Source organism: Aotus nancymaae, unplaced genomic scaffold, assembly GCF_030222135.1.
Source record: "Aotus nancymaae isolate 86718 unplaced genomic scaffold, 86718_ANA_hifiasm-v0.15.2.pri h1tg000067l, whole genome shotgun sequence".
Classification (NCBI taxonomy): domain Eukaryota; kingdom Metazoa; phylum Chordata; class Mammalia; order Primates; family Aotidae; genus Aotus; species Aotus nancymaae.
The window spans coordinates 25,175,219-25,196,967 of record NW_026988482.1 but is presented as its reverse complement, the minus strand read 5'-3'; the positions used below and the strand labels follow the sequence as shown (position 1 = coordinate 25,196,967).

The 21,749-nt window shown below is 56.0% G+C and overlaps 4 protein-coding genes and 1 long non-coding RNA gene across 10 annotated transcripts in view; 3 read left to right on the top strand and 2 right to left on the bottom strand.

The window, feature by feature from the left end:
- The window catches only part of CACNA2D2 (calcium voltage-gated channel auxiliary subunit alpha2delta 2), a 139,783-nt gene extending 133,508 nt beyond the window's left edge, over positions 1-6,275 (top strand). For 2 of the 4 annotated variants that reach the window (XM_012467837.3, XM_012467836.3), the window contains 15 exons: positions 848-945; positions 1,172-1,262; positions 1,369-1,431; positions 1,577-1,680; positions 1,967-2,065; positions 2,158-2,246; positions 2,452-2,499; positions 2,732-2,803; positions 2,903-3,055; positions 3,204-3,256; positions 3,377-3,432; positions 3,572-3,698; positions 3,866-3,975; positions 4,078-4,160; positions 4,241-6,275. In XM_012467837.3, the coding sequence (XP_012323260.3) occupies positions 848-945; positions 1,172-1,262; positions 1,369-1,431; positions 1,577-1,680; positions 1,967-2,065; positions 2,158-2,246; positions 2,452-2,499; positions 2,732-2,803; positions 2,903-3,055; positions 3,204-3,256; positions 3,377-3,432; positions 3,572-3,698; positions 3,866-3,975; positions 4,078-4,160; positions 4,241-4,381 (1,387 nt within the window). In that variant the 3' untranslated portion in view covers positions 4,382-6,275. Of the gene's footprint in view, positions 1-847; positions 946-1,171; positions 1,263-1,368; positions 1,432-1,576; positions 1,681-1,966; positions 2,066-2,157; positions 2,247-2,448; positions 2,500-2,731; positions 2,804-2,902; positions 3,056-3,203; positions 3,257-3,376; positions 3,433-3,571; positions 3,699-3,865; positions 3,976-4,077; positions 4,161-4,240 lie in introns of all 4 variants that reach the window. The other 2 variants (XM_012467838.3, XM_012467835.3) reach the window with 2 other exon arrangements.
- LOC135270830 (uncharacterized) lies at positions 886-4,315 on the bottom strand. The gene is made up of 3 exons (XR_010338987.1): positions 4,249-4,315; positions 3,890-3,956; positions 886-1,278 (listed from the first exon to the last, which is right to left on the bottom strand). It is a non-coding gene; the product is annotated as an uncharacterized LOC135270830 (long non-coding RNA).
- A 3,480-nt stretch (positions 6,276-9,755) lies between the features above and the next one.
- On the top strand, positions 9,756-14,451 carry TMEM115 (transmembrane protein 115). The gene is made up of 2 exons (XM_012467829.3): positions 9,756-10,787; positions 13,699-14,451. Exons 1-2 carry the CDS (start codon positions 9,937-9,939, stop codon positions 13,901-13,903), a joined length of 1,056 nt encoding a protein of 351 aa, XP_012323252.1. The 5' UTR covers positions 9,756-9,936; the 3' UTR covers positions 13,904-14,451.
- Positions 14,452-14,645: 194 nt separating this feature from the next.
- LOC105727733 (transmembrane reductase CYB561D2) lies at positions 14,646-18,132 on the bottom strand. 2 transcript variants are annotated; one of them, XM_012467827.2, is made up of 4 exons: positions 18,010-18,132; positions 17,433-17,584; positions 16,947-16,984; positions 14,646-15,969 (listed from the first exon to the last, which is right to left on the bottom strand). In XM_012467827.2, exons 2-4 carry the CDS (start codon positions 17,557-17,559, stop codon positions 15,466-15,468), a joined length of 669 nt encoding a protein of 222 aa, XP_012323250.2. In that variant the 5' UTR covers positions 17,560-17,584; positions 18,010-18,132; the 3' UTR covers positions 14,646-15,465. The 2 variants fall into 2 exon arrangements, with proteins under 2 accessions (XP_012323250.2, XP_064223198.1); XM_064367128.1 differs by lacking the exon at positions 16,947-16,984.
- A 77-nt stretch (positions 18,133-18,209) lies between these two features.
- NPRL2 (NPR2 like, GATOR1 complex subunit) lies at positions 18,210-21,641 on the top strand. Of its 2 annotated transcripts, XM_012467825.3 has the most exons (11): positions 18,210-18,413; positions 18,962-19,053; positions 19,166-19,334; positions 19,503-19,611; positions 19,988-20,124; positions 20,216-20,313; positions 20,436-20,472; positions 20,589-20,682; positions 20,758-20,875; positions 21,098-21,240; positions 21,326-21,641. In XM_012467825.3, the coding sequence occupies exons 1-11, from the start codon at positions 18,228-18,230 to the stop codon at positions 21,391-21,393; spliced, it is 1,251 nt and encodes a 416-aa protein (XP_012323248.1). In that variant the 5' UTR covers positions 18,210-18,227; the 3' UTR covers positions 21,394-21,641. The 2 variants fall into 2 exon arrangements, with proteins under 2 accessions (XP_012323248.1, XP_012323249.1); XM_012467826.2 differs by lacking the exon at positions 18,210-18,413 and having other exon boundaries at positions 18,421-19,053; positions 19,171-19,334.
- Positions 21,642-21,749: the final 108 nt, after the last annotated feature.

Below are 21,749 nucleotides of genomic sequence, written 5' to 3'. Positions count from 1 at the left end.
GACCCAGTTTCAGTGCCCTTACCAAGCCATGAGTCCTACCACAGCCTGGGGAAGTGGCACATTTTCAAAAACTGCAGTTAGTGCCATATGAGACAATGAAGCGGTCCCTGGTGGCAGAGGTACGAATGAGGGGTAGGGCAAGAGACATAGCTCCACCTATCAAGGTAGAGGGATTGCTCCCAGGACTTCCTAGGAAGCAAGCCCCAAGCAGACCCCCTCACGCCCCACAGCCCCATGTTCTCTGGACCCAGAGCCTGAACCCAGAGGCCTTGAGGGGAGGAACATTCCAGGCAGAGGGAACAGCCAGTCTGAGGACCCACATGTTCCCACTGACTTCCTGACACCCTCTGTGGTATGACAGAAAAAGCAAGTATCAGAGAGCATGAGTGAGTTACCTACAGGCACACAGTCAGGAAGAGGCAGGGTGGGGTCTTAAGACTCAGGCTGACAAAAGCCAGTGCTTGCACTTGGGTCCCACCTGGTGCCCACGGGAACGCTCTAGGACATACAGGTGGAAGAGCCGGCTGCCAGGCACTTCCTGGGACCTACCAGGTGCACTATCTGGGTCCAGCTACACCAGAGAGACAGGAGGCTCTGCAGAGCCACGCCCAGGAGAAAGAAGCTGCCAGCATGGAGGAAGTAGGCCCTCATTCTTGTGTCAGCTCTGTCCTGATAGACCCCAGCAGCCTGCCAGGCATGTAGCAGCTGCAGCCAGGAAGAACCCACATGCCCCTCCCTGAGGCCTGGGCTTCTCAGTGAACGGCCAGGTGGGCCTGTTGGGAAGCCTTGACCCCACTGCCCTGTCCAGCCCCCCAAGGCCGCTCTTCTTGCCCCTCCCCACCCCTAGAGAGTACTGCAAGGACCTGAACGCCTCAGACAACAACACCGAGTTCCTGAAAAACTTTATTGAGCTCATGGAGAAAGTGACTCCAGACTCCAAGCAGTGTGAGTGCCTGGCAGGGCAGCTGGATGTGGGCAGTGCCCAGGCAGCATGGGGCCAGCCCAGAGGAACCCAGAGGCTGGGCAGGTGTGGAAATAAGCAGGCCCAAGCCAAAAGCTGGGCCCGGGCCAGGTCATGGGGGAGACTCCTGGTGGAGCCTTGAGGGTAGGGGTGAGGGTAGGCAGGGAGCTACAAGAAGACGCCCCCTCCAGCCCTGCCCTCCTGTTCCAGGCAACAACTTCCTTCTGCACAACTTGATCTTGGACACCGGCATCACGCAGCAGCTAGTGGAGCGTGTGTGGAGAGACCAGGATCTCAACACGTAGGCATCACCCAGCCTGTGGGGACAGGAGGCTGGGATGGGCCCAGAGGCCCTGGCCCTGCCCAGCACAAGGCAGGCCTGTGACCCCACCTCCCACCCCCCCCAGGTACAGCCTACTGGCCGTGTTCGCTGCCACAGACGGCGGCATCACCCGAGTCTTCCCCAACAAGTGAGTGACCTACCCCACTACCCAAACCCTTCCCCTGCCAGGGAACCTGCATCTGTTCTTCCCAGAGGCCTCTTTGCACCTGTGGAGACCAGTGTCCCTGACAGCCACCCCTTCCCCACCAATCTTCCTCTCTTGGGTGCTCCAGGGCAGCTGAGGACTGGACAGAGAACCCTGAGCCCTTCAATGCCAGCTTCTACCGCCGCAGCCTGGATAACCACGGTTATGTCTTCAAGCCCCCACACCAGGATAGTGAGTGTCCCCCCGAAGTGTGCCCAGCAGCAGGCAGGGAGCCTCAGCTTCCCTATCTGCTCAGCCAGAACTGGGCTCTGCTCTCTGAGGCCCCTCCCTAACACAAGGCTGGCTGAGGCCAGGGCAGACGTGAAGAGAGGGATAGACTGTGCCAAACACTATCCCAAGTGCTGGGTGCTTGGGCTGGAGTCATCCCTGGGTTGGACTCCTGGGCTTGTAGGACCCAGCAAAGAGTGGTCAGTGTGGAGGCCAGACCCCACTCCTGACTTCCCCACCCAACCCCCAGCCCTGTTAAGGCCGCTAGAACTGGAGAATGACACCGTGGGCATCCTCGTCAGCACAGCTGTGGAGCTCAGCCTAGGCAGGCGCACACTGAGGCCAGCAGGTGAATGCTTGGGATGGAGGCAGGGGAAAGAGGCAATGGACAGGGTACTGCCTGAGCAGGTAGCACTGATGGTTCCTTGCTCTCCCGCAAAGTGGTAGGCGTCAAGCTGGACCTAGAGGCTTGGGCTGAGAAGTTCAAGGTGCTAGCCAGCAACCGTACCCATCAAGACCAGCCTCAGAAGGTATTTGGGCAGGGGAGGGGGCAGTAACCCAGCAGTGCCCTTTCTGGAGTCCGCTGGAACCCCTACCAACCCTCCACTCAGTGGCTCCAACACCTACGCGGAGGCAGGGGTAGCTGCAGATGGCCTGGGTACCCAGATGTATGAAAGGTGATGGGAGGAAGGAAAACTGGTAGGTGGCTTATGGTCCTCACTCTCTGCCCAGCAGTGCGGCCCCAGCAGCCACTGTGAGATGGACTGCGAGGTTAACAATGAGGTGTGTGTGCCCTGAACCTACCCTGGACCCTAGCTTATCCCTCTTCCCGACTTCCTAGTCCCAGCTGCAACTCCTAGCACATCCTGTGGGTCTCAACATCCCCACCCTGACTTCACAGCCTTCCCAGGACTGGGGGAGTGATGCCCCCCAACTGTGAACCACTAGATTGCCTGAGGTGGAAGGTCTGAGGCCCAGACCCTCTCCATTTTCCTCCCCATTCCCTACCTCTTAGGACCTACTCTGTGTCCTCATTGATGATGGAGGATTCCTGGTGCTGTCAAACCAGAACCATCAGTGGGACCAGGTGAGGATCAGGAAGAGCGTGAAAGAAGATAGGGATTTGAGCTTTCTGGGGGCGTAGCACTGCCAGCCCTGTGACTGTGGCTTTCTCTGGCATCCCCAGGTGGGCAGGTTCTTCAGTGAGGTGGATGCCAACCTGATGCTGGCACTCTACAATAACTCCTTCTACACCCGCAAGGAATCCTATGACTATCAGGCAGCCTGTGCCCCTCAGCCCCCTGGCAACCTGGGTGCTGCACCCCGGGGCGTCTTTGTGGTGAGTCCCCAGAGATACCTGGCCTGGAGATAGTGGGGACTGGGGTACCTACCCACAGATGACCCCCTACCTCTGACATTTGATAGAGCTGGGGGTGACCTAGGGCAAGGGGCAGCAGTGGCAGTTCACGCCCCTCTCTCTACTGCAGCCCACCATTGCAGACTTCCTTAACCTGGCCTGGTGGACCTCTGCTGCCGCCTGGTGAGTCCTGAGCGGGAGGTGGGTAGAGAAGGTGCTCCCTGGCCGGGAGGGCTCAGAAGAGAAACAGGGCATGGCATTGTCCTCTGCTGACCACCTGCACTCGGCTCCCCTGCCCTGCAGGTCCCTGTTCCAGCAGCTTCTGTACGGCCTCATCTACCACAGCTGGTTCCAAGCAGGTAGGTAGGGCTTTGGAGGCGCCTCCTCACGAGCGAAGACGACTCCTTGGGGAGGGCGGGACCTATGGCTGAGCGAGGCCGAGGCCGGAGACCTCGCCAGGGTCTGTGGGCGGAGCTGAGGCGCTCTGGGCCCTCGCAGACCCCGCAGAGGCCGAGGGGAGCCCCGAGACGCGCGAGAGCAGCTGCGTCATGAAACAGGCCCAATACTACTTCGGCTCGGTAAACGCCTCCTACAACGCCATCATCGACTGCGGAAACTGCTCCAGGTGCTGGGAGTGGGGCGGGACCAGAGGCCGAGGGCGGGGCATGTGGGCGGGGCGAGACGCTCGGGAGAACGGAAGGGGCGGGGCCTCCGGGTGGCCGGGGACGGGGTCGCAAGACGGGGGCGGGCGCGGGGCGAACTCAACGCCCCGCCTTTCCGGGCTGTCTGCAGGCTGTTCCACGCGCAGAGACTCACCAACACCAACCTTCTCTTCGTGGTGGCCGAGAAGCCGCTGTGCAGCCAGTGCGAGGCTGGCCGGCTGCTGCAAAAGGAGACACACTGTATCCTGCCCCCGCCCTCCCCGCCGCCCGCGCCCCCTCCTGACCCGCGCGCCCCACTCCTTGCCGCCGCCGCCGCCTCCTTGACTCCCCACCCATGCCCAGCGGACGGCCCCGAGCAGTGTGAGCTGGTGCAGAGACCGCGATACCGGAGAGGCCCTCACATCTGCTTCGACTACAACGCGACGGTGAGGAGAGGGGCGGCGGACCTGAAATCCCGAGGCCTTGCGCCCGCCCACGCCGACCAGCTCCTTGTCTCTCCCCGTAGGAAGATACCTCAGACTGTGGCCGCGGGGCCTCCTTCCCGCCGTCGCTGGGCGTCCTGGTCTCCCTGCAGCTGCTGCTTCTCCTGGGCCTGCCGCCCCGGCCGCAGCCTCAAGTCCAAGTCCACGCCTCTCGCCGCCTCTGAGCGCCCCGCTCCACCCCCCTCCACTCCCACCCTACCCCACCCGGCCTCTTCGCCTTCCCCACCGCCCCGCCCCACACTCCCCGCCTTAGAGCCTCGTCCCTCCCTCACTGAAGGACCTGAGCTGGTCAGGCCCTGAGAGTCTGGTCTTCGCCTTAGAATGGGGATTCCCCAAAGCGGGACCCGGCAGGTCTTTGGCACTTAAACCATGTCGCACTTCCGAACTGTTCAAGTGTCCCCAGGCCCTTCATCCCTGCTGGGCCCACCCCAGTGGGATGGGACAGGGAGGCCACACGCACTGGTGCCAAAACCAGGCCTCTGCTGCTGCCCTGCCAGGAGGCTTCCTATGTGCGGGGGGACCCTGCCTCAGCTGGACTGCTGACCTGGCCTCTCTGCTCCACCCAAGCCCAAACCTGATTTCTATGAGAATAGTGGAGGAAGGTGAGATGGTCAGTTTGAGGCCTGTGCCTCCCAGCTTAAATCCTAGAAGGAGAGAGGCCCTGGGGCAGTCCCCATGGGCTTCTGCCCCTCTCAGGCCTACAGCCACATCTCGAAGCCCAGCAAGTGTCAGGATAGTCACAGTGGTACCGGTTTAGACACTACCCCGTATACACCTGGAATCTTGAGGACAGAAATTGGACTCATATTAGACATACCCCACTGGGCACACGCACAAACACACACACCATGGGGTGGGATGGGGTAGGGGCTTACAAAGCCTTACACAGGGCGAGGGGTTGGTGGGAGGGTTGGCACCTGCACATTCCGTCTCCTGCTTACACCTGCCTCTAATCTGCAGCCTGGCTGGCCCTCCCACCTCTAAAGCTGAATGTCAAACAGTGCCAAATGCTGGGGCAGGCGGTGAAGAACCCTCTGTCCCACCCCTAGCCACCAGTGTCCTCCAAGTGCCCCACACCTTTCCAGGTGCTCATTGTAACCATTTCTCACTAGTGTCAGGCCCCCAGAGGGACCACATACCACTGCCTGCACCTGTCGGCAGAGGAACCCCCACCAGACATCACCCTTTGCCTTAGCAGGGGTGACTTTCTCTCTCCTGGCTGGGCCATCCTTCCCCCAATCTGGCCCTTACACACTCAGGCCTGTGCCCACTCCCTATCCTTCCCACACACACACTTCCTGCTCGTAGGAGGCCAAACTGCCCCTCCCTGCTAAACGCATACACACACACACATGCTCTGTGCACACACAGAGGTGGGGCCTGGGCACAGCTCTTCACACCATTCATTCTGGTCATTTCCCCCAAAGGCAACCCAGCCTGGGGGCCAGTGGGGAACTGAGGGCAAGGGGATGTAGCGATGGGGCTCAGATGGACTGGGAGGAGGGGGGAGGGTGATGCATTAATTAATGGCTTCGTTAATTAATGTCCCGTTGCTTGTCGCTTTCTCAGTGTGTGTGTATGGTCCATGCCCGCTGCTGGTGCCAGGGTGGGTGTCCATGATGTGCACCCAGCCTGGATGCCAGCTGTGTCCTTCAGGGGCGTGTGTGTAACTGTAGTGTAGTCAGGTGCTCAATGGAGAATATAAAAATAAAGAAACATATACAGAAAAATAAATATATATTTTAAGTTTAAAAAACAGAAAAACAGACAAAACAATCCCCATCAGGTAGCTGTCCAACCCCCAGCTGGGTCTAATCCTTCTCATTACCCACCTGGCCTGGCTGCCCCTCGCCTTGGGCTGGGGGCCTGGGGGGCCATTTCCTTTTCTCTGCCCTTTTTTTGTTGCTCTATTTTGTACAGAGAAGTCGGAAAAACAACAGCGACAAAAAAGTCAAGAAACTTTGTAAAATATCGTGTGTGTGATTCCTTGTAAAATATTTTCAAATGGTTTATTACAGAAGATCAGTTATTAAATAATGTTCATATTTTCACTTCAAATGGTTCCCATCCACTGTATCTGCCTGGGGGTGAGGACTGGGTAGGTCTGAAGACAGCCAAGACCTCAGAGTCCCACTTACTGTTCTGCTGGGGGCGAAGACCATGGTAGCCCAGGCCTCTGGCAGCCATAGATGCAGCAGAACCCTTGCTTCCACCAGTTAGGTGCCAGGCCCTTGACATAATTTGTCTCATATCTCCTCAAAAAGCTGTCTTTTAAAAACAAGCAAAACAGGCTGGGCATAGTGGCTCACACCTGTATGTAATCTTAGCACTTTGGGAGGCTGAGGCAGGTGGATCACTTGAGGTCAGGAGTTCGAGACCAGCCTGGCCCACATGGTGAAACCCCATCTCTACTAAACATTTTTTAAAATTAGCCAGGCGTGGTGGCGGGCACCTGTAATCCCAGCTACTTTGGAGACTGAGGCAGGAGAGCGAGGCAGAGGTTGCAATGAGCCAAGATCACATCGCTGCACTCCAGCCTGGGCAACAGAGTGAGACTCCATCTCAAAAATAAATAAATAAAAATTAAAACAAGCAAAACAAACACCCTCCCAGAGCCTGAAAGCCAGGACCCTGGAGGGAAGAAGACGGATCAGAGATGCTGGTTTAGTGCAGAGGTGAACTGGCAGTCTGGTCAGACCACCAGGGCCTGACGGACAGGTCCTCTGCCTGGAGCTATGAGTCAGCACCTGGCCAGTGTCCCTGCCGGGCGTTGGAGGGCCCAGTCCTGCTGTCCCAAGAAGCCCTAACCACAAGCGCAGCAACGGCTCCTTCCTGGCCCAGAGGAGCCTGAGGCCTCAGCTGCTTACACTGGAGCCATAGGCCGACTCCATTTTTTGTGACTCCTCTCGAGCTTAGGCCCTAGTTCATTTTCAACCTAGTCAGTGTGACCTTTTCGATCTTCTCATGTGGGGAGAATTATAACCTGTAACTACCAGAGCACAGGTGTCCCTGCCTTCCCACCACAGCACACTGTCTCTCCTCCCAACACTGCTCACTCCACACTCACCTGGCTGAGTCCTTGCCCCAATCTCTGGGGTGGGTACTAGTGTATCCCCATACTACAGGTGAGCAAACTAAGAGAGGAGAAAGCCTCTTCCCCCAGGTGAGAAAGCTAAAAATCAGCAAAGATTTTAGGAGGTAGCCATCAGGGGTTGGGGGGCTTGGATGCTAAATAGATGAAGGGGCTTCCGGGCCTGAGCCAAGATGGGGATTTTTTTCCTCCTTCCTCTGCAGGGGTCCGCTGCAGAACAATGCCTAATCCACAACCCCCAAGACAGCTCCCATGGCCTGCAACAGCCCCTGCAATCTTGGATAGGGTTGACAAATAAAATACAGAACATCTAGTCAATTTTGAATTTCAGATCATGAATAAGTCATACCTATACTAAAAAACTGGGGGCTGGGCACAGTGGCTAACACCTGTAATCCCAGCACTTTGGGAGGCTGAAGCAAGAGGATCGCTTGAGCTCATGAGTTTGAGACCAGCCTGGGTAAGATGGCCACCCCGCCCCCACCCATGTTAAAATAAGAAAAATTATCTAGGCGCAGTAGTGTGTGCCTGTAGTCTCAGCTAATCAGGAGGCTGAGGCTGGAGGATCCCTTGAGCCCAGGAGTTTGAGGCAGCAGTGAGCTATGATTGTGCCACTGCACTCCAGCCTAGGACAAAGCTAGACCATCTCAAAAAAAAAAAAAAGGGGACATGATTATACTCGATTATTCATTATTTATCTGAAATTCAAATTTGACTGAGCATCCTGTATTTTGATTTGCTAAAACTAGCAACATTACCCTGATGTGGCAACCAGTGGGAATCCAGACCCCAGAAAAAGAAAAACAACACCCTTTGTAACTGTAGGCCATGCACATATCGGCACACACTGAGATCAGTGGCTGAAAGGAAGGGATTCTGTGCTTTGTAAAAGTACTTTGCCAGGCTTGGTGTCTCACACCTGTAATTCCACCACTTTGGGAGGCTGAGGCAGGTGGATCGCCTGAGGTGAGGAGTTCAAGACCAGCCCAACCAACATGCTGAAACCCTGTCTTTACTAAAAATACAAAAATTAGCTGGGCATGGTGGTGTGTACCTGTAATCCCAGCTACTTGGGAGGCTGAGGCAGGAGATTCGCTTGAACCCGGGAGGCGGAGGTTGCAATGAGCCAAGATTGCGCCACTATACTCCAGCCTGGGCAACAGATTGAGAATCTGTCTCAAAACAAACAAAAAAAGTACTTTGTCATATAATTATTTTAATTATATGTACAGTTTATTAAAAGTAACTCAATATACAAAAAAAAAAAAAAAAAGACACAAGACACAACCTGTCAGAAGCCACTGTGGCGTGAAGTGGAGCCAGAACTGGCCTGGCCCAGGCCTGTAGAGAGACCTCTCTTCTTGGCAGTGATTAGAAGTCCCTGGTGGGGAGGAGGGTCACTGAGGGCAGCCTAGCCCTCCCTCCTGTAAGGAGGGAGCCCTAGGTTCGTGCTGCAGGTACATCTTACTTGGAAAAAGGGCAACGTGAAATAACAAAAAATGTTTCCAAGTGGGAGAAAACAACAAACAAAAAAAAGGCAATATGGGCAATACTGGCTGAGCACTGACTGGCATTTTACACCCCTTTCCCCTTTGATTATTAGGACAGGAAGATCATGTCATCATCTACATTTTATGGTCCATGAAACTGAGTCTCAAAAAGGTTATTAACCAATGCCACACGGCCGCCAAGGCAGAGCAAGGGTTCCAGCCTGGATCAGGTCCCATTCACCAGATCACGGAGGTTCTGTTTCTCACACAGTGACACATACCCACACGCCTGCAGACAAGGACACACCCACTAAGATGTACATTCACAAATAGAGCTACTCTTCCCGGAGAAGCTTGAGGCCTAGAACTGTGTGGCTTCCCGAACCCCTGACGCCGCTTTCAGGTGTTAGAGTTGCTAATTCATCCCTTCCTACCTCCTGAGAACCCACGGAAACGGCCCCTGAGAACTACAACTCCCAGCACACGCAACACTCTCACCACCAACGGGACCGGTTCGTGCGCATAGCCTCCTGGGGCTTGTAGTTCTAGCCAGAACCCCGTTCGACTCTTCCCCGGCTGCAACCATGGACTCCGTATCCCAGCATGCAGAGGAGCCGGAAGATAGGTGCTTAGAGGGCAGCGCGCTGCCGCCGGCGGTGCGCAGGCGTAGCACCCCTGTTTGTCGGCACCCCCAACCCGAGAAAGGAGGAGGTAACGGTGGAAGCCAGAAGCCAGGCCGAGCGGGAGCTGACCAGGCTTGACTCGGGTACGGAACGAGGCACAGTCCCCTTGCGAACCGAAGGGCCCCGGAGTGAATGGAGGAGGCCCAGCCCTGAGATCAACGCCAGCCCGGCCAGCCTGGCACGAGGCCTACTGGGTGGGCAGGCGGGCGTGCCGAAGCCGTCCAGGGCCTTCCCTCAGGTCCCAGGCGGGGGGCCTACGTTGCGACCCGGCGACAAGGCCCGACTCGGCCCCTCGGGACCAGAGCCCCACCCGATCGGAAGTGGATCCTTTACCAGGGCCATAGGCCAGTGACTAGGCCGGGCCTGGGCCTCCCATCGGGGCCGGACTGGGACGAGGCCCCGGGGAGGCCCCTGGCCTACCAGACCCTTTCCTCAAGCCGACAGCCGCCGGGAAAATGCAACGTGCCCTGCCAGGCGCCCGCCAGCACTTGGGGGCCATCCTGGCCAGCGCCAGCGTGGTAGTGAAGGCGCTGTGTGCGGCGGTAATATTCCTCTACCTACTCTCCTTCGCCGTGGACACAGGCTGCCTGGGGGTCACCCCAGGCTACCTCTTTCCTCCCAACTTCTGGATCTGGACCCTGGCCACCCATGGGCTGATGGAGCAGCATGTGTGGGACGTGGCCATCAGCCTGACCACGGTGGTGGTAGCCGGGCGTTTGCTGGAGCCCCTATGGGGGGCCTTGGAGCTGCTCATCTTCTTCTCAGTGGTGAATGTGTCTGTAGGGCTGTTGGGGGCCTTCGCCTACCTCCTCACCTACATGGCTTCCTTCAACTTGGTCTACCTGTTCACTGTCCGTATCCACGGCACCTTGGGCTTCCTAGGTGGTGTCCTGGTGGCACTCAAGCAAACCATGGGGGACTGTGTGGTCCTGCGAGTGCCCCAGGTGCGCATCAGTGTGATGCCCATGCTGCTGCTGGCACTGCTGCTCCTGCTGCGGCTCACCACGCTGCTCCAGAGCCCAGCGCTGGCTTCCTATGGCTTCGGACTGCTCTCTAGTTGGGTGTATCTTCGCTTCTACCAGCGCCATAGCCGGGGCCGAGGGGACATGGCTGACCACTTTGCTTTCGCCACTTTCTTCCCTGAGATCCTGCAGCCCGTGGTGGGGTTGCTGGCGAACTTGGTGCATGGCCTCCTGGTGAAGGTAAAGATATGCCAGAAGACGGTAAAGCGCTATGATGTGGGTGCCCCATCATCCATCACCATCAGCCTGCCAGGCACAGACCCTCAAGATGCCGAGCGGAGAAGGTACTGTGAAATTTTCCAAAATCTTGTCAAGCTAGGAGCGTAGTGGTCGAGTCACACGCCATCTGTTGAGGTGTTTGCTGTACATAAGGTGGAGACCTACAGTCAGGTGTTGGGGCAGATCCAGAAAGATAAAATCAGTTTTTGGGCTTGAGGAACTCAGGTGTCTGGGCTCCACGAGGCACTTTTCTCACCTCTCGGGCCACTTAATAAGTCTCAAGAAATGCAGTTTCCTTTGGTGCTGTGAAGGCCCAGTGGAGGTACAGAACCCTGGCCTTGCCTCAGAATCTCAGAATCCTAGACACGGCCTGTGGGAACCAGAAGCAACCTGCTGGTCCTTTCCCCTGAGGGAGGGACAGGGAAGGAGGCCTGGGGTCCTCAAAAAGTGATCTGGGCCACTCTCAATTTCCAAATGTTGTGTCCTCTTCCCGGACTTTAATTCAGATGCTGTTCTTCTCTGCCACTTAGTTATCGAGAGGGAAGCTTGGGGGTATTACCAGATTTACCCCCTTCTCCAGCAGGCATGTGTCACCAAAACCAGGGACAGGCTACATGACCCACTGAGGGAGCCTGCTGACTACACCAGGGAGTGGCGATGGCCCTTTCATTATCTGTAAACCAAGCCATCCACAGCATCAGGAGTCCCAGCTGAATTCTTCACTGAATGCACTTTGGCCAAGGCAGGAGGGATCTTTTTAAATTCAGCTCTTAATTCGCTCTCCCAGATCTTGCCACCCAGCAGAGTGGTCCCAGCTTTCACAAGTTCCACAGCTCTATTGCCAACACTATTCTTAAGTGTTCTGAGGCAATTACTTGAGTAGTAAAATCTGGGGCAGGCTTGTCTTTTGCATTGCCAAGGCTCCTGCTTTTGCTCACCTGTCAATGGGCTCCTGGCTGGAAGCTCTATGAATTCAGCTGCAGCTATCCCTGTATTTACTCTCCACCGGGCTGTGGAATTGAGTGTGGGATACGTTCCTTTCTTGAAGGAGTTCCAGCTGGGGAAGGGCTGCAGCTCACTATGGCCCAAGGTGTGGTAGGTGTTGTAAAGTATATACAGCATGCTGTGGGGCATAATCCTAGGCCCTATAGCTTGGGTTTTTATAGGTGGTAAGCCCTAAGGACAGAAGTCTGTCTTAACCTTAGCTGGTATTAAAGATGGGGCCACGAGAGCTGGGCCTGGTAGGAACTGAGCTGTCCCTCAGAGCTATTCAGATGGGGCCAGGCTGGTGGGGACCCCTCCTCCACTGAGAGGTGTCGGATTGTTAGGGTTGGCTGGACATTCAGAAACCTCTGCTCAGGCCCAAGAATCTGGACAGGGGGAAAGCAGGTTGGTGGGGAGGAAGGGAGGGTCAAGAGGCGGGTTCTTGGCATAGGCTCATGGTTGTTAGCTTACATGGGGGTGGGGGTTACTCTTCCAGCCAGTTTGACATCTGACTGCATGGCCACATCCAACTCCAAAGGGCTACGGGGAGTGGGAGGAAGGGTTTCCTATCTGTCTCTCTGGTCCTTGTGAGGAAGTGACCAGCGTGACACTAGCTCTCTGCCTTGGCAGGCTTTAGACGAAACTGGCAGGGGCATCATCAGGATGGGAGCCTGGGAAGCAGCAGGGAAGGCCTGTCCTGTCTATACCACCTTGTCATGTGCCAGACTGAGCAGGGTGGAAGCATGCTGGCGCTTTCTACACCCATGTCCTTGTTGCCTCTCTTGTCATGTTCCCGGGCATGGTGGAGACTTTGGGTCTCACCTGGAACCTGGAAGGCTACACAGGCTGTCCCCACATTGGTGGCACAGAGAGGCTGAGGCATAGGAGTCCACAGTGGTACTGCTGGAACTGTTCCTTGGCAGCTGAGGCACTCCACCTTCTGGTGGGCCAGGGTCCCAGGCACATGTGTAAACCTTCTTCTATTGGACTTCTCACCTGCCCTGAAAGCGGGGCCTCTAAGGGTCTGCCCCGTGGAACCAACAGGCTCTGGCCTGTGCCCCCCATGTGGGCTGTTTCTCCTCCTTCTCCTCTTGCAAGGGCTCCACTAAGTCCCTGCTCTAACAAGGGCCTTGGTGGCTTTGGTGATTCTTCTGAGAGGGAGAATATTAGCTTCAGGAGGGGTAGACTTACCCAAGTTGGCCTTGCTTCCTGGGCTGAGAGCCAAGGGAGGTGTTGAGTTCCAGCCTTCCCCATTGACCCTTGCCAGGAGGCTTGAGATACCCTAACCAGGAGAGGGGGAGAATTAACCTGTAACCCGTCCTGGCAGGGCGAGGTGGCTCACACCTGTAATCCCAGCACTTTGGGAGGCCAAGCTGGGTGGATCACGAGGTCAGGAGTTCCAGACCAGCCTGGCCAAGATGGTGAAACCCCGTCTCTACTAAAAATACAAAAATAAGCCGGACGTGGTGGTGAGCACCTGTAATACTTGGGAGGCTAAGGCAGAGAATTGCTTGAACCTGAGAGGCAGAGGTTGTAGTGAGCCAAGATCATGCCACTGCTCTCCAGCCTGGGCATAGAGTGAAACTCCATCTCAAAAAAAAAAACAAAAACAAAAAACAACCCTTCTCTTGGATGTGATGCTAGCGCCCAGACAGAAACTCCTGGAAACTCCAGGAACTTGCTGTTCCACCCACCCTTAGATACCACCCTCAGAACCATTCCTATGGCTGGCCTGGTGGGCAGTCTGGCAGACACCCAGCTGACCTTCCCAGCCTGGAGGTGCCTCAGCTATGGAATGAAGACTCTTATGGCCTTTGGGTTATCATTATGATAGCAGAGTGGTCCCTAAACCAATCTCTGGGGAGCCGCAGGCTCTGCATGGGGAAGAGGAAACATGGGATTCTGGGGGAGGAGTCAGCCTGCTGCAGAAGGGTAAAGGGCATAAGCCAAGGCCAAACCCAGAGTGACCTGTCCTCTCTCCTCTGGCCCCAGGCAACTCGCCTTGAAGGCACTCAATGAGCGGCTGAAGAGAGTGGAGGACCAGTCCGTCTGGCCCAGCATGGATGATGATGAAGAGGAGGCTGGGGCCAAGGTGGACAGCCCCCTGCCCTCAGACAAAGCTCCTATACCCCCAGGGAAGGGGGCTGCCCCAGAATCCAGTCTAATCACCTTCGAAGCAGCTCCCCCGATGCTGTAACTCCAGACCAGCTTGAGTGTGGCACCTCCTCTCCCGAGCCCCGCTTGACATCCTCTCAGCTACTCCAGGGCTCCTGACTGCTCTGAGGAGAGGGAAGAAGGCCTGCTGGGGGTGTCCATGGCCTTCTGCTGTTTCTCACCAACACTACCCAGGACTCTTGCTACCTGGTTCCAACTCCAGATGACCACTATGCCAGGCCCGGGGCCTCATCTGAGGTAAGAATGTACCTCGGCTGGCAGTCCCAAGCAAGTGACTGCAAGGACACTGATGCCACAGCTCCTGGGCTGGCCCTCACATCTGAAACTGGTTGCCGAGAGCCCTGAGCCAAGACAAGGATTTGCCAAAAATGTTCTGCGGGCCCAGCAAATGCAGGAGCCCACATCTCCAGAAAAACTGCTCCTGCCAGGATTTCTTGTTTCCCTCTGCTGTGGCCATGACTGCTTCTGGACCAGAACAGCTCCAGCTCCCAGGTATTTTCTACAGGACCACCTGAGTGTGCAGCCAAGCCCAGGCTCACAGTATCAATAAAGCAGTTCTTTGAGGAATGACTCCTGGGCTTTTGTCAGGCCACCTTGTGCCACCCCCCTCACCCTGCCCTGCCATCACGTTCAACTGCAAAATTAGAAACTTGGTTGTCTCCATGGTAACTCCAGCTGGATAAGAAGTCCATTGCCCCAGCTCCCCACCAACCCCCCCCCACATGCCCACTATCAAGCAACCTTCCAAGAGCTATTGCCTCAGACTCTTACTCTTTTTTTTCCCTCCGATCCCCAATTTGGGAGGCCCTCTGTCCTTGCCTAAATCTGATGGTAAGGGCCTCTCTATCATAAGGCATTGTTCTTATCCACTGTTTACTTCTAAGACCGAATACTCGGTGCTTGCCACCCCTGGAGACAGCACACCCCCAGCTCCCATCCTGTTACTGTATGTATCTAACCCCCACAGTCTGGAGACTCCACCGCAGTGGACAGCTGGGGGATGCAAAGGACACACAGCTGTACCATTCACAGCTGCAGCTCTAGGGCCTGCCAGGACCCTGAGTGGCCTGGGGGGCTCAGCAGCTAGATCCTGGGGATTTGTGTGCTGGGAGAGCTTCAGCCCCTCAGGGAGCAGCCAGGGATCGGGAGGGGTCCCCATCTTGCCCAGCTGCCCATTTTCCCATGCTGATGACATCAACAAGAACCATCCCCAACTCTGGGCTGCTTCTCCCATCAATCTTTTCAGTCTTTTTTTTTTTTTTTAATTTTTTACTTTTTCCTCTCCTGAAATTTCTGGACATACAGTACAAGTATGAGCTGCCTTGCAGGGGAGGCAGTCCTGCAGCCCCAGCTTCATCCAGACACATGATGCCTATGTTCCTCTGGGATGATGAAGAGAGGGGAAGGAAATGGGAGGCACTCCAACATGAGGAGCAGGAATTCACACACGGGCCTCCAACTGCCCAACTGTCCCAGTGCCTGAGGTGTCCCTCTGACTCAGTCAGCTGAGAGAGTTCAAGAAGTACCTAGTCCCAGCTCCTACATGGAGGGACAAATCCAGGCTTCCCCTAGGCTGGGAAGAGCTCATGGTTGGATCCTCTTGCGGTATAGGTAGGCATTGCTTACCTGGTTCATAATGACCAAGCTGGTGAGGACAGGGCATAGTACAGCTAGATACCAGGCTGCACCGGTGACAGAGGCAGTGAACCAGAGTGAGCACATGCCCAATAAGAGGCTGGCACTACCCAGCAGGTAGCCCACCAGCCCAGAAGTAGCATGGTATAGCTTGAGCTTCGCCAGGGGCCATCGGGGCAGCAGCTTGGGATAGAGCAGCCCCACCCCACCTGAGCACTGCAGCCCTGCCCACAGTACAGCCAGCAGCCCTGCCTGCCCATGCCGCGTGGCCAGGTGGGCTTTGCCAAGCTGTTCTTTGTGAAGGATGACAAAGCTGAGGCCCAGCAGTGCACACAACAGGGCCAGCAGTTGCAGCACCCAGTGGCAGCGTGCTCGGCCCTTCCGTGAGAGGGAGCGCAGCAGCGAACTCTCAGGAGAGAATACCAGTAGTGCCTCGGTCATCAGGAAGGAGAACTGAGGAGACAGGGGATGGGAAACTTAAGTGAGGGTGCTGCCCCACAAGAGGGGAAGAGAGCTTTATGTAACCCTCAGTCAGTGAATCTAGGCTGATTCCCCTTTTTCTTTCTCTCCCCACTGACAAGACTATCCATTTGGTGGGGCAAGAGTGGAAAACCCCATCTGGGATGATATATGTGCCCTGAATAATCTCCACACTTCTTCCTAGGTGCTAGTCTGAAATGTCATCTCTGCTATGTTACCAAGCAAACACAGGGTTTGAGATGTGGCAGTTATAAATGATTCACAAGCTTTGTTTTCCTAAGTTGGAGCTGGTTACAATTTCTTGGCAAGAGCCGGCCACATGAGTGGACTGTTTCAGGGAAAGTTAGGTGTATCACCAGAAATTAAGGTAAAAAGGAACAGAGGTACATACATCCAAATACAATTTCTCACCTTTCTGCCTGGAGGTGGGTGAAGCCGAATTTTGTGCTTAGATAAACCTCACCTGTTTGACCTGGGTCTTAATTACTCTGGTTCAAGTCTTTTTTGCGGGGCAAGGGGGAGACAGAGTCTCTCTTTGTAACCCAGGCTGGAGTGCAGTGTCGTAATCTCGGCTCACTGCAATCTCTACCTTCTGGGTTCAAGCGATTCTCCTGCCTCAGGCTCCTGAGTAGCTGGGATTATAGGCACACGCTACCACACCCAGCTAATTGTATTTTTAGTAGAGACAGGGTTTCACCATGTTGGCCTGGCTGGTCTCAAACTCCTGACCTCAGGTGATCTGCCCACCTCTGCCTCCCAAAATGCTGGGATTACAGGCGTGAGCCACTGCGCCCAGCTTCAAATCTTAAATATATACCATGGGCAGGAGGAGCTGAAGCATGCAACTCTTCCAAACAGATATTAAGTGTGGACAAAGATTCAGAGGCTGCCAGGGCCACCACCCATGCCCATGCTCCCATCCCTAAGAACTGCCCAGGCCCACTACTTACAGCCAGAGACATAAGCACCGGGTGCCAGGAGAACAGGCCTGGAATGAGAAGAGGAGGCCTCATGGGGCTGAGGCAAGACGAAAGCAGCCATACCGATTCTTAAGGGTTGAGGAATACCAGCAGCCCATCACCCAAGGAGGTACTGCCAAACTGTGAGCCCCTTCTTGCTCTGCAACAAACTGACCCCACACCTATCCTTTCTTCCTGGCGCCTTCCTGGATCAGAGGCCATGCTTTGCCACTCCTCTGGCAGTCTTCCCTCCTTCCCCTGCACCTCCCATGAGGCAGCCAAATAGAGCACTCAGATAAGGAAAGAGAAACCAGGAACTCTGTGTGGCCCATCCACACCTACCTGCTCCACTCCACTCATCCCTCCAGCACGGAATTCCCTCAGCTAGCCAGGCCTGCTCCCGAGAGTCCCACTGCCCTTCCTCCCCAGGAAAAGTGGCCCTTCCCTTCCCAGAAGTCAACTATGAATTCTACTTACTGGAGCCAGGCCTGGCAAGCACAGCCACAAAGATGGTAAAGCCCAGGGCCACAAGGTGGGCGGCAGCCCCAGAAGCAGTGCGCAGAGCTCGATAGATGTGCGACTCGGTCTCCGCAGAAAGGGCCATGGTCAGCCGTGCCAGTGGTTGTAGCCTGAAAGCATAGTAGCGAGGGCCAGGGTCTCAGGTGCCCACTGTTCACTCCTCACTGGAGAAAAGTCTGCAAAGCAAGAATGCCACCCTCTTCCAAGAAGTTATGGTAGAAAAGAACAGTATCAAGCCCAGCACCAGGAATGGTCACAGCAGGCCAGTCGAGGGTCAGCGGCCTGTCAAGAGTGTACCCACGTCTGAACTGGTACCAATCGCTGGCCCGCCTTCCAGGTAGGATGCTCAAAGCCATGTAAGACTACAAATCCCAAAGTGTACCACGCCGTCGCCGGCGGTAGAGCCACCTGGGAGCGCGCAGAGCACTATGGAAATTGTAGTTCCCTGCTGAGGTACCAGTTACAGCGTGAATCCCTTCGCGCGCCGCCTCCCCAAGTGCTGCCGGCATGCTGCCCCTCCACGCTAGAGACTTACCTGCCTCACCCGCAGAGCAGATCTGATGCGGTGGTTTCCTCCAAAGAAAGCGGGATATTCCGGGCCCTACCGCGCGCACCGCTGCTCCGTCGCGGAGCCGCTTTATTTCCGGGTGCGACGTCTTCCCATCCAGGGCTTCCTGGGACGAGCCCCCCACCAGCCACGCCTCTGAATCGCGCTGCGCAGGCGCCATTGGGCAGAGGGATTTGCAAGCTTGCATGCCCCAGCGACACAGGCCTCGGGCTGTCTCTGACAAGTGTTCACAGGAGGTGGGGACGCCTTCGCGGGAGGGACGAGGAGCTACGGGCCTGGGCCCGGCTATCGCAATGGGCAGCGGCTGCCGCATCGAATGCATATTCTTCAGCGAGTTCCACCCCACATTGGGACCCAAGATCACCTATCAGGTGCCACCCGGGCTCGCAGGACTGGGCGGGGAGAGGGACGTTCTTGAGAGCTCAGCCAGCTGCCTGGAGGCGGTAGATTCCCATGCTGCACGCAGGCACGCTACTTCATTCGCGGACAACTGTGAGGCTAGAGGATAGTCAGACCCAGGCCTCTGGCTCCCGATGTGGCAGGGAAGACATATGTCACATTGGGAGTGTTTGTAAGATATCGGGCTGTAGGGAACCGGTTGAGGGGTTCCAGGTCCCACAGAAGGTGAGGTGGATGACCCATGAGTATCCCTGAACTGATTGAAGAGTAAATGATGCCTAAGAAGTTTAAATAAGGGAGGAGAAAGTGTTCTGGGTAGAGAGAACAGCATATGCAGAAGCCAGGAAGGAGATGAGATCATAGCGTGTGATTGGAAACAGAAAGAATAGGCCTGAGTGGGTGGGAGAGAGGGGAACGCTAGTCAAGAGGACTTGGGCCTGGGGGGCACGAGGAGGTCACCATTTGTACTACACCCTGTACAAATGTCCACTGAGGGGACCATTGCCACTCCCCTCCCCAGGTCCCTGAAGACTTCATCTCCCGAGAGCTGTTTGACACAGTCCAAGTGTACATCATCACCAAGCCAGAGCTGCAGAACAAGCTTATCACTGTGTGAGGCCTTAGCTTGGGATGAGCGGGGGAGCGGGGAGGGTGGGGTGGCAGGGGAAGTCCCAGGAGGAGGAAGGAACAGGCTTAGGTGCCTGACTCTGTTCCAATTATCCAGCACAGCCATGGAAAAGAAGCTGATCGGCTGTCCTGTGTGCATCGAACACAAGAAGTACAGCCGCAATGCCCTCCTCTTCAACCTGGGCTTCGTGTGTGATGCCCAGGCCAAGACCTGTGCCCTCGAGCCCATCGTTAAAAAGCTGGCTGGCTATCTGACCACACTAGAGGTCTGCAATGAGATGGGCTTGGGTTTAGACAGGCAGAGTTGGGGAAGGTGTTCCTATGTCTCTAAAGTCCCCCAAACCTGGGACCCTGCCAACCAGCTCAGGACTCAGGGCAACCAGCCAGCCAAGGGTCCTGGGATATGCCCACCATGCTGTCCATGCTCTGTCTAGCTAGAGAGCAGCTTCGTGTCCATGGAAGAGAGCAAGCAGAAGTTGGTGCCCATCATGACCATCTTGCTGGAGGAGCTAAATGCCTCGGGCCGGTGCACTCTGCCCATTGGTATGGCCAGCCTCTGCAAGGACTGCAAAGGGGTAGAGGAGAGATGGGAAAGTGAGTCCAGCCAGTGGGGGAGACGGACAAGACTCATGAACAAATTGGTGGCCAAGAAATAGCCACTGGCTGAGGTGCCCATGTCCAGGGTCCAATGCGTGATGGAGCTGGGACTGGGGGTGGGGGGGGAAGTGAAGCTCTCCAGCTCTGCCCCTTGGACAATTCCTTCCCCTTTGTGGGCCTCAATTTCTTACTTCATAAAAAGAGAAAGACTAGCCCTACCCAGAGGCACCTGCCTGCCCCAAGGGATGCTGGGAGGCCTGGATGGTAATTGAGGGCCTCTTGGAAGAAGTGGCACTTAGGATATGGTTGGGACCCCCTGCAGATGAGTCCAACACCATCCACTTGAAGGTGATTGAGCAGCGGCCAGACCCTCCAGTGGCCCAGGAGTATGATGTACCTGTCTTTACCAAAGACAAGGAGGAATTCTTCAACTCGCAATGGGACCTCACTACACAACAGGTATGCCATCCCTCCCTGGGTGTCATCATCTGGGGCTGGCCACAGCCCTGGCCTCATCCTGTTCCCTCTGACCCTGTCCTACTCTGCTTAGATCCTGCCCTACATTGATGGGTTCCGCCATGTCCAGAAGATTTCAGCAGAGGCAGACGTGGAGCTAAACCTGGTGCGCATTGCCATCCAGAATCTGCTGTGAGTGGACCTACAGTCACACCCAGTACAAGGTCACCAGCCAGGGAAGAGCTCAGGGATCCTAGGGTGTGAGGGTTGGGAAGGCATGGTCCTCAGAAGCTGAGCACAGCTGTCTCTCTCAGGTACTATGGCGTTGTAACACTGGTGTCCATCCTCCAGGTAGGTGAGTTGGGTTTGGTTAAGTGGAGAGTGGACTGTGCGGCTGGACCAGATCAGGGCTGTGTCAGTTTCCCAAGCCCCTCACTCAGGCCCCTGTGCCTTCTGCTGCCCTCTAGTACTCCAATGTGTACTGCCCGACGCCTAAGGTCCAGGACCTGGTAGATGACAAGTCCCTGCAGGAGGCATGTCTATCCTATGTGACCAAGCAAGGTATTGGTGGGCTCTGGGGGAAGCTAGCTTGGGGAGGGCAGGGCCACATGGTAAGCTGACCCCTGGCACCCACAGGGCACAAGAGGGCCAGTCTCCGGGATGTGTTCCAGCTATACTGCAGCCTGAGCCCTGGCACTACCGTGCGAGACCTCATTGGCCGCCACCCTCAGCAGCTGCAGCATGTTGACGAACGGTCAGAGAATTCGCTGGAGTATTTGGGAGTTACCTGAGGGAAGCTAGACCCTTTATATCTCTCAGCAGCCCTGGGTCATGGGGTACTGCTAATCCAAGCAGGCTTCCTGGAGATGATGGGCTACTGAGACAAAATTGAAGGGAGACTACAGAAAAGAGTTGGCCTGCCTGAAAGAAGGCCTGGCCAGGGCATCACCCCTCTGTCCTCTCATCCTCACCCTAGGAAGCTGATCCAGTTCGGGCTTATGAAGAACCTCATCAGGCGACTACAGAAGTATCCTGTACGAGTGTCTCGGGAAGAGCAGAGCCACCGTGCCCGGCTTTATACAGGCTGCCACAGCTATGATGAGATCTGCTGCAAGACAGGTGGAGGCAGGTGGGCAGTCAGGGTGGGGTCAGGGCAGGGTGGCCAGGCCAAGGCCACTGACCTCTTCTCCACCACCCCACCCAGGCATGAGCTTCCATGAGCTGGATGAGCGGCTCGAAAATGACCCCAACATCATCATCTGCTGGAAGTGAGGCTGGTGGTGGCTGTATGCGCACATTGCTGTGGGTAGTCCCTCCTGCCAGTAGGCTTGTCATACTTTCTAGAGGCTGACTCTTAGTTCTGTAAATAAAGTCATCCATTTCAAACTATCTTACTGAGTATTGCCTCTGAGCCGGCCACGGGAGACCCAGCGATGAATGAAATAGCCACGAGCTTGTGCGCTAGATCGCCATCTGGTGGACAGGACTGACAATCGCTAAGTAAAAGTGCTGGTTAATTATCAAAAAAAATCAGCCGGGCGCGGTGGCTCACCTGTAGCCCCAGCTACTCAGGAGGCTGCAGTCGGGGGATCGCTTGAGGCCAGGAGTTGGAGGCTACATTTAGCTGT

Excerpts from the sequence above, each read along its gene's own strand:
- NPRL2 (XM_012467825.3), top strand. The coding sequence starts at position 18,228 with ATGCCCCAGCGACACAGGCCTCGGGCTGTCTCTGACAAGTGTTCACAG. Across the intron at positions 20,314-20,435 it reads ATTGCCATCCAGAATCTGCT|GTACTATGGCGTTGTAACAC; the intron begins GTGAGTGGACCT and ends TGTCTCTCTCAG. Across the intron at positions 20,473-20,588 it reads CACTGGTGTCCATCCTCCAG|TACTCCAATGTGTACTGCCC; the intron begins GTAGGTGAGTTG and ends GCTGCCCTCTAG.
- TMEM115 (XM_012467829.3), top strand. The coding sequence starts at position 9,937 with ATGCAACGTGCCCTGCCAGGCGCCCGCCAGCACTTGGGGGCCATCCTG. Across the intron at positions 10,788-13,698 it reads CAAGATGCCGAGCGGAGAAG|GCAACTCGCCTTGAAGGCAC; the intron begins GTACTGTGAAAT and ends CTCTGGCCCCAG.
- LOC105727733 (XM_012467827.2), bottom strand. The coding sequence starts at position 17,559 with ATGGCCCTTTCTGCGGAGACCGAGTCGCACATCTATCGAGCTCTGCGC. Across the intron at positions 16,985-17,432 it reads GCTTGCCAGGCCTGGCTCCA|GCCTGTTCTCCTGGCACCCG; the intron begins GTAAGTAGAATT and ends TTCTCATTCCAG. Across the intron at positions 15,970-16,946 it reads CGGTGCTTATGTCTCTGGCT|TTCTCCTTCCTGATGACCGA; the intron begins GTAAGTAGTGGG and ends CTGTCTCCTCAG.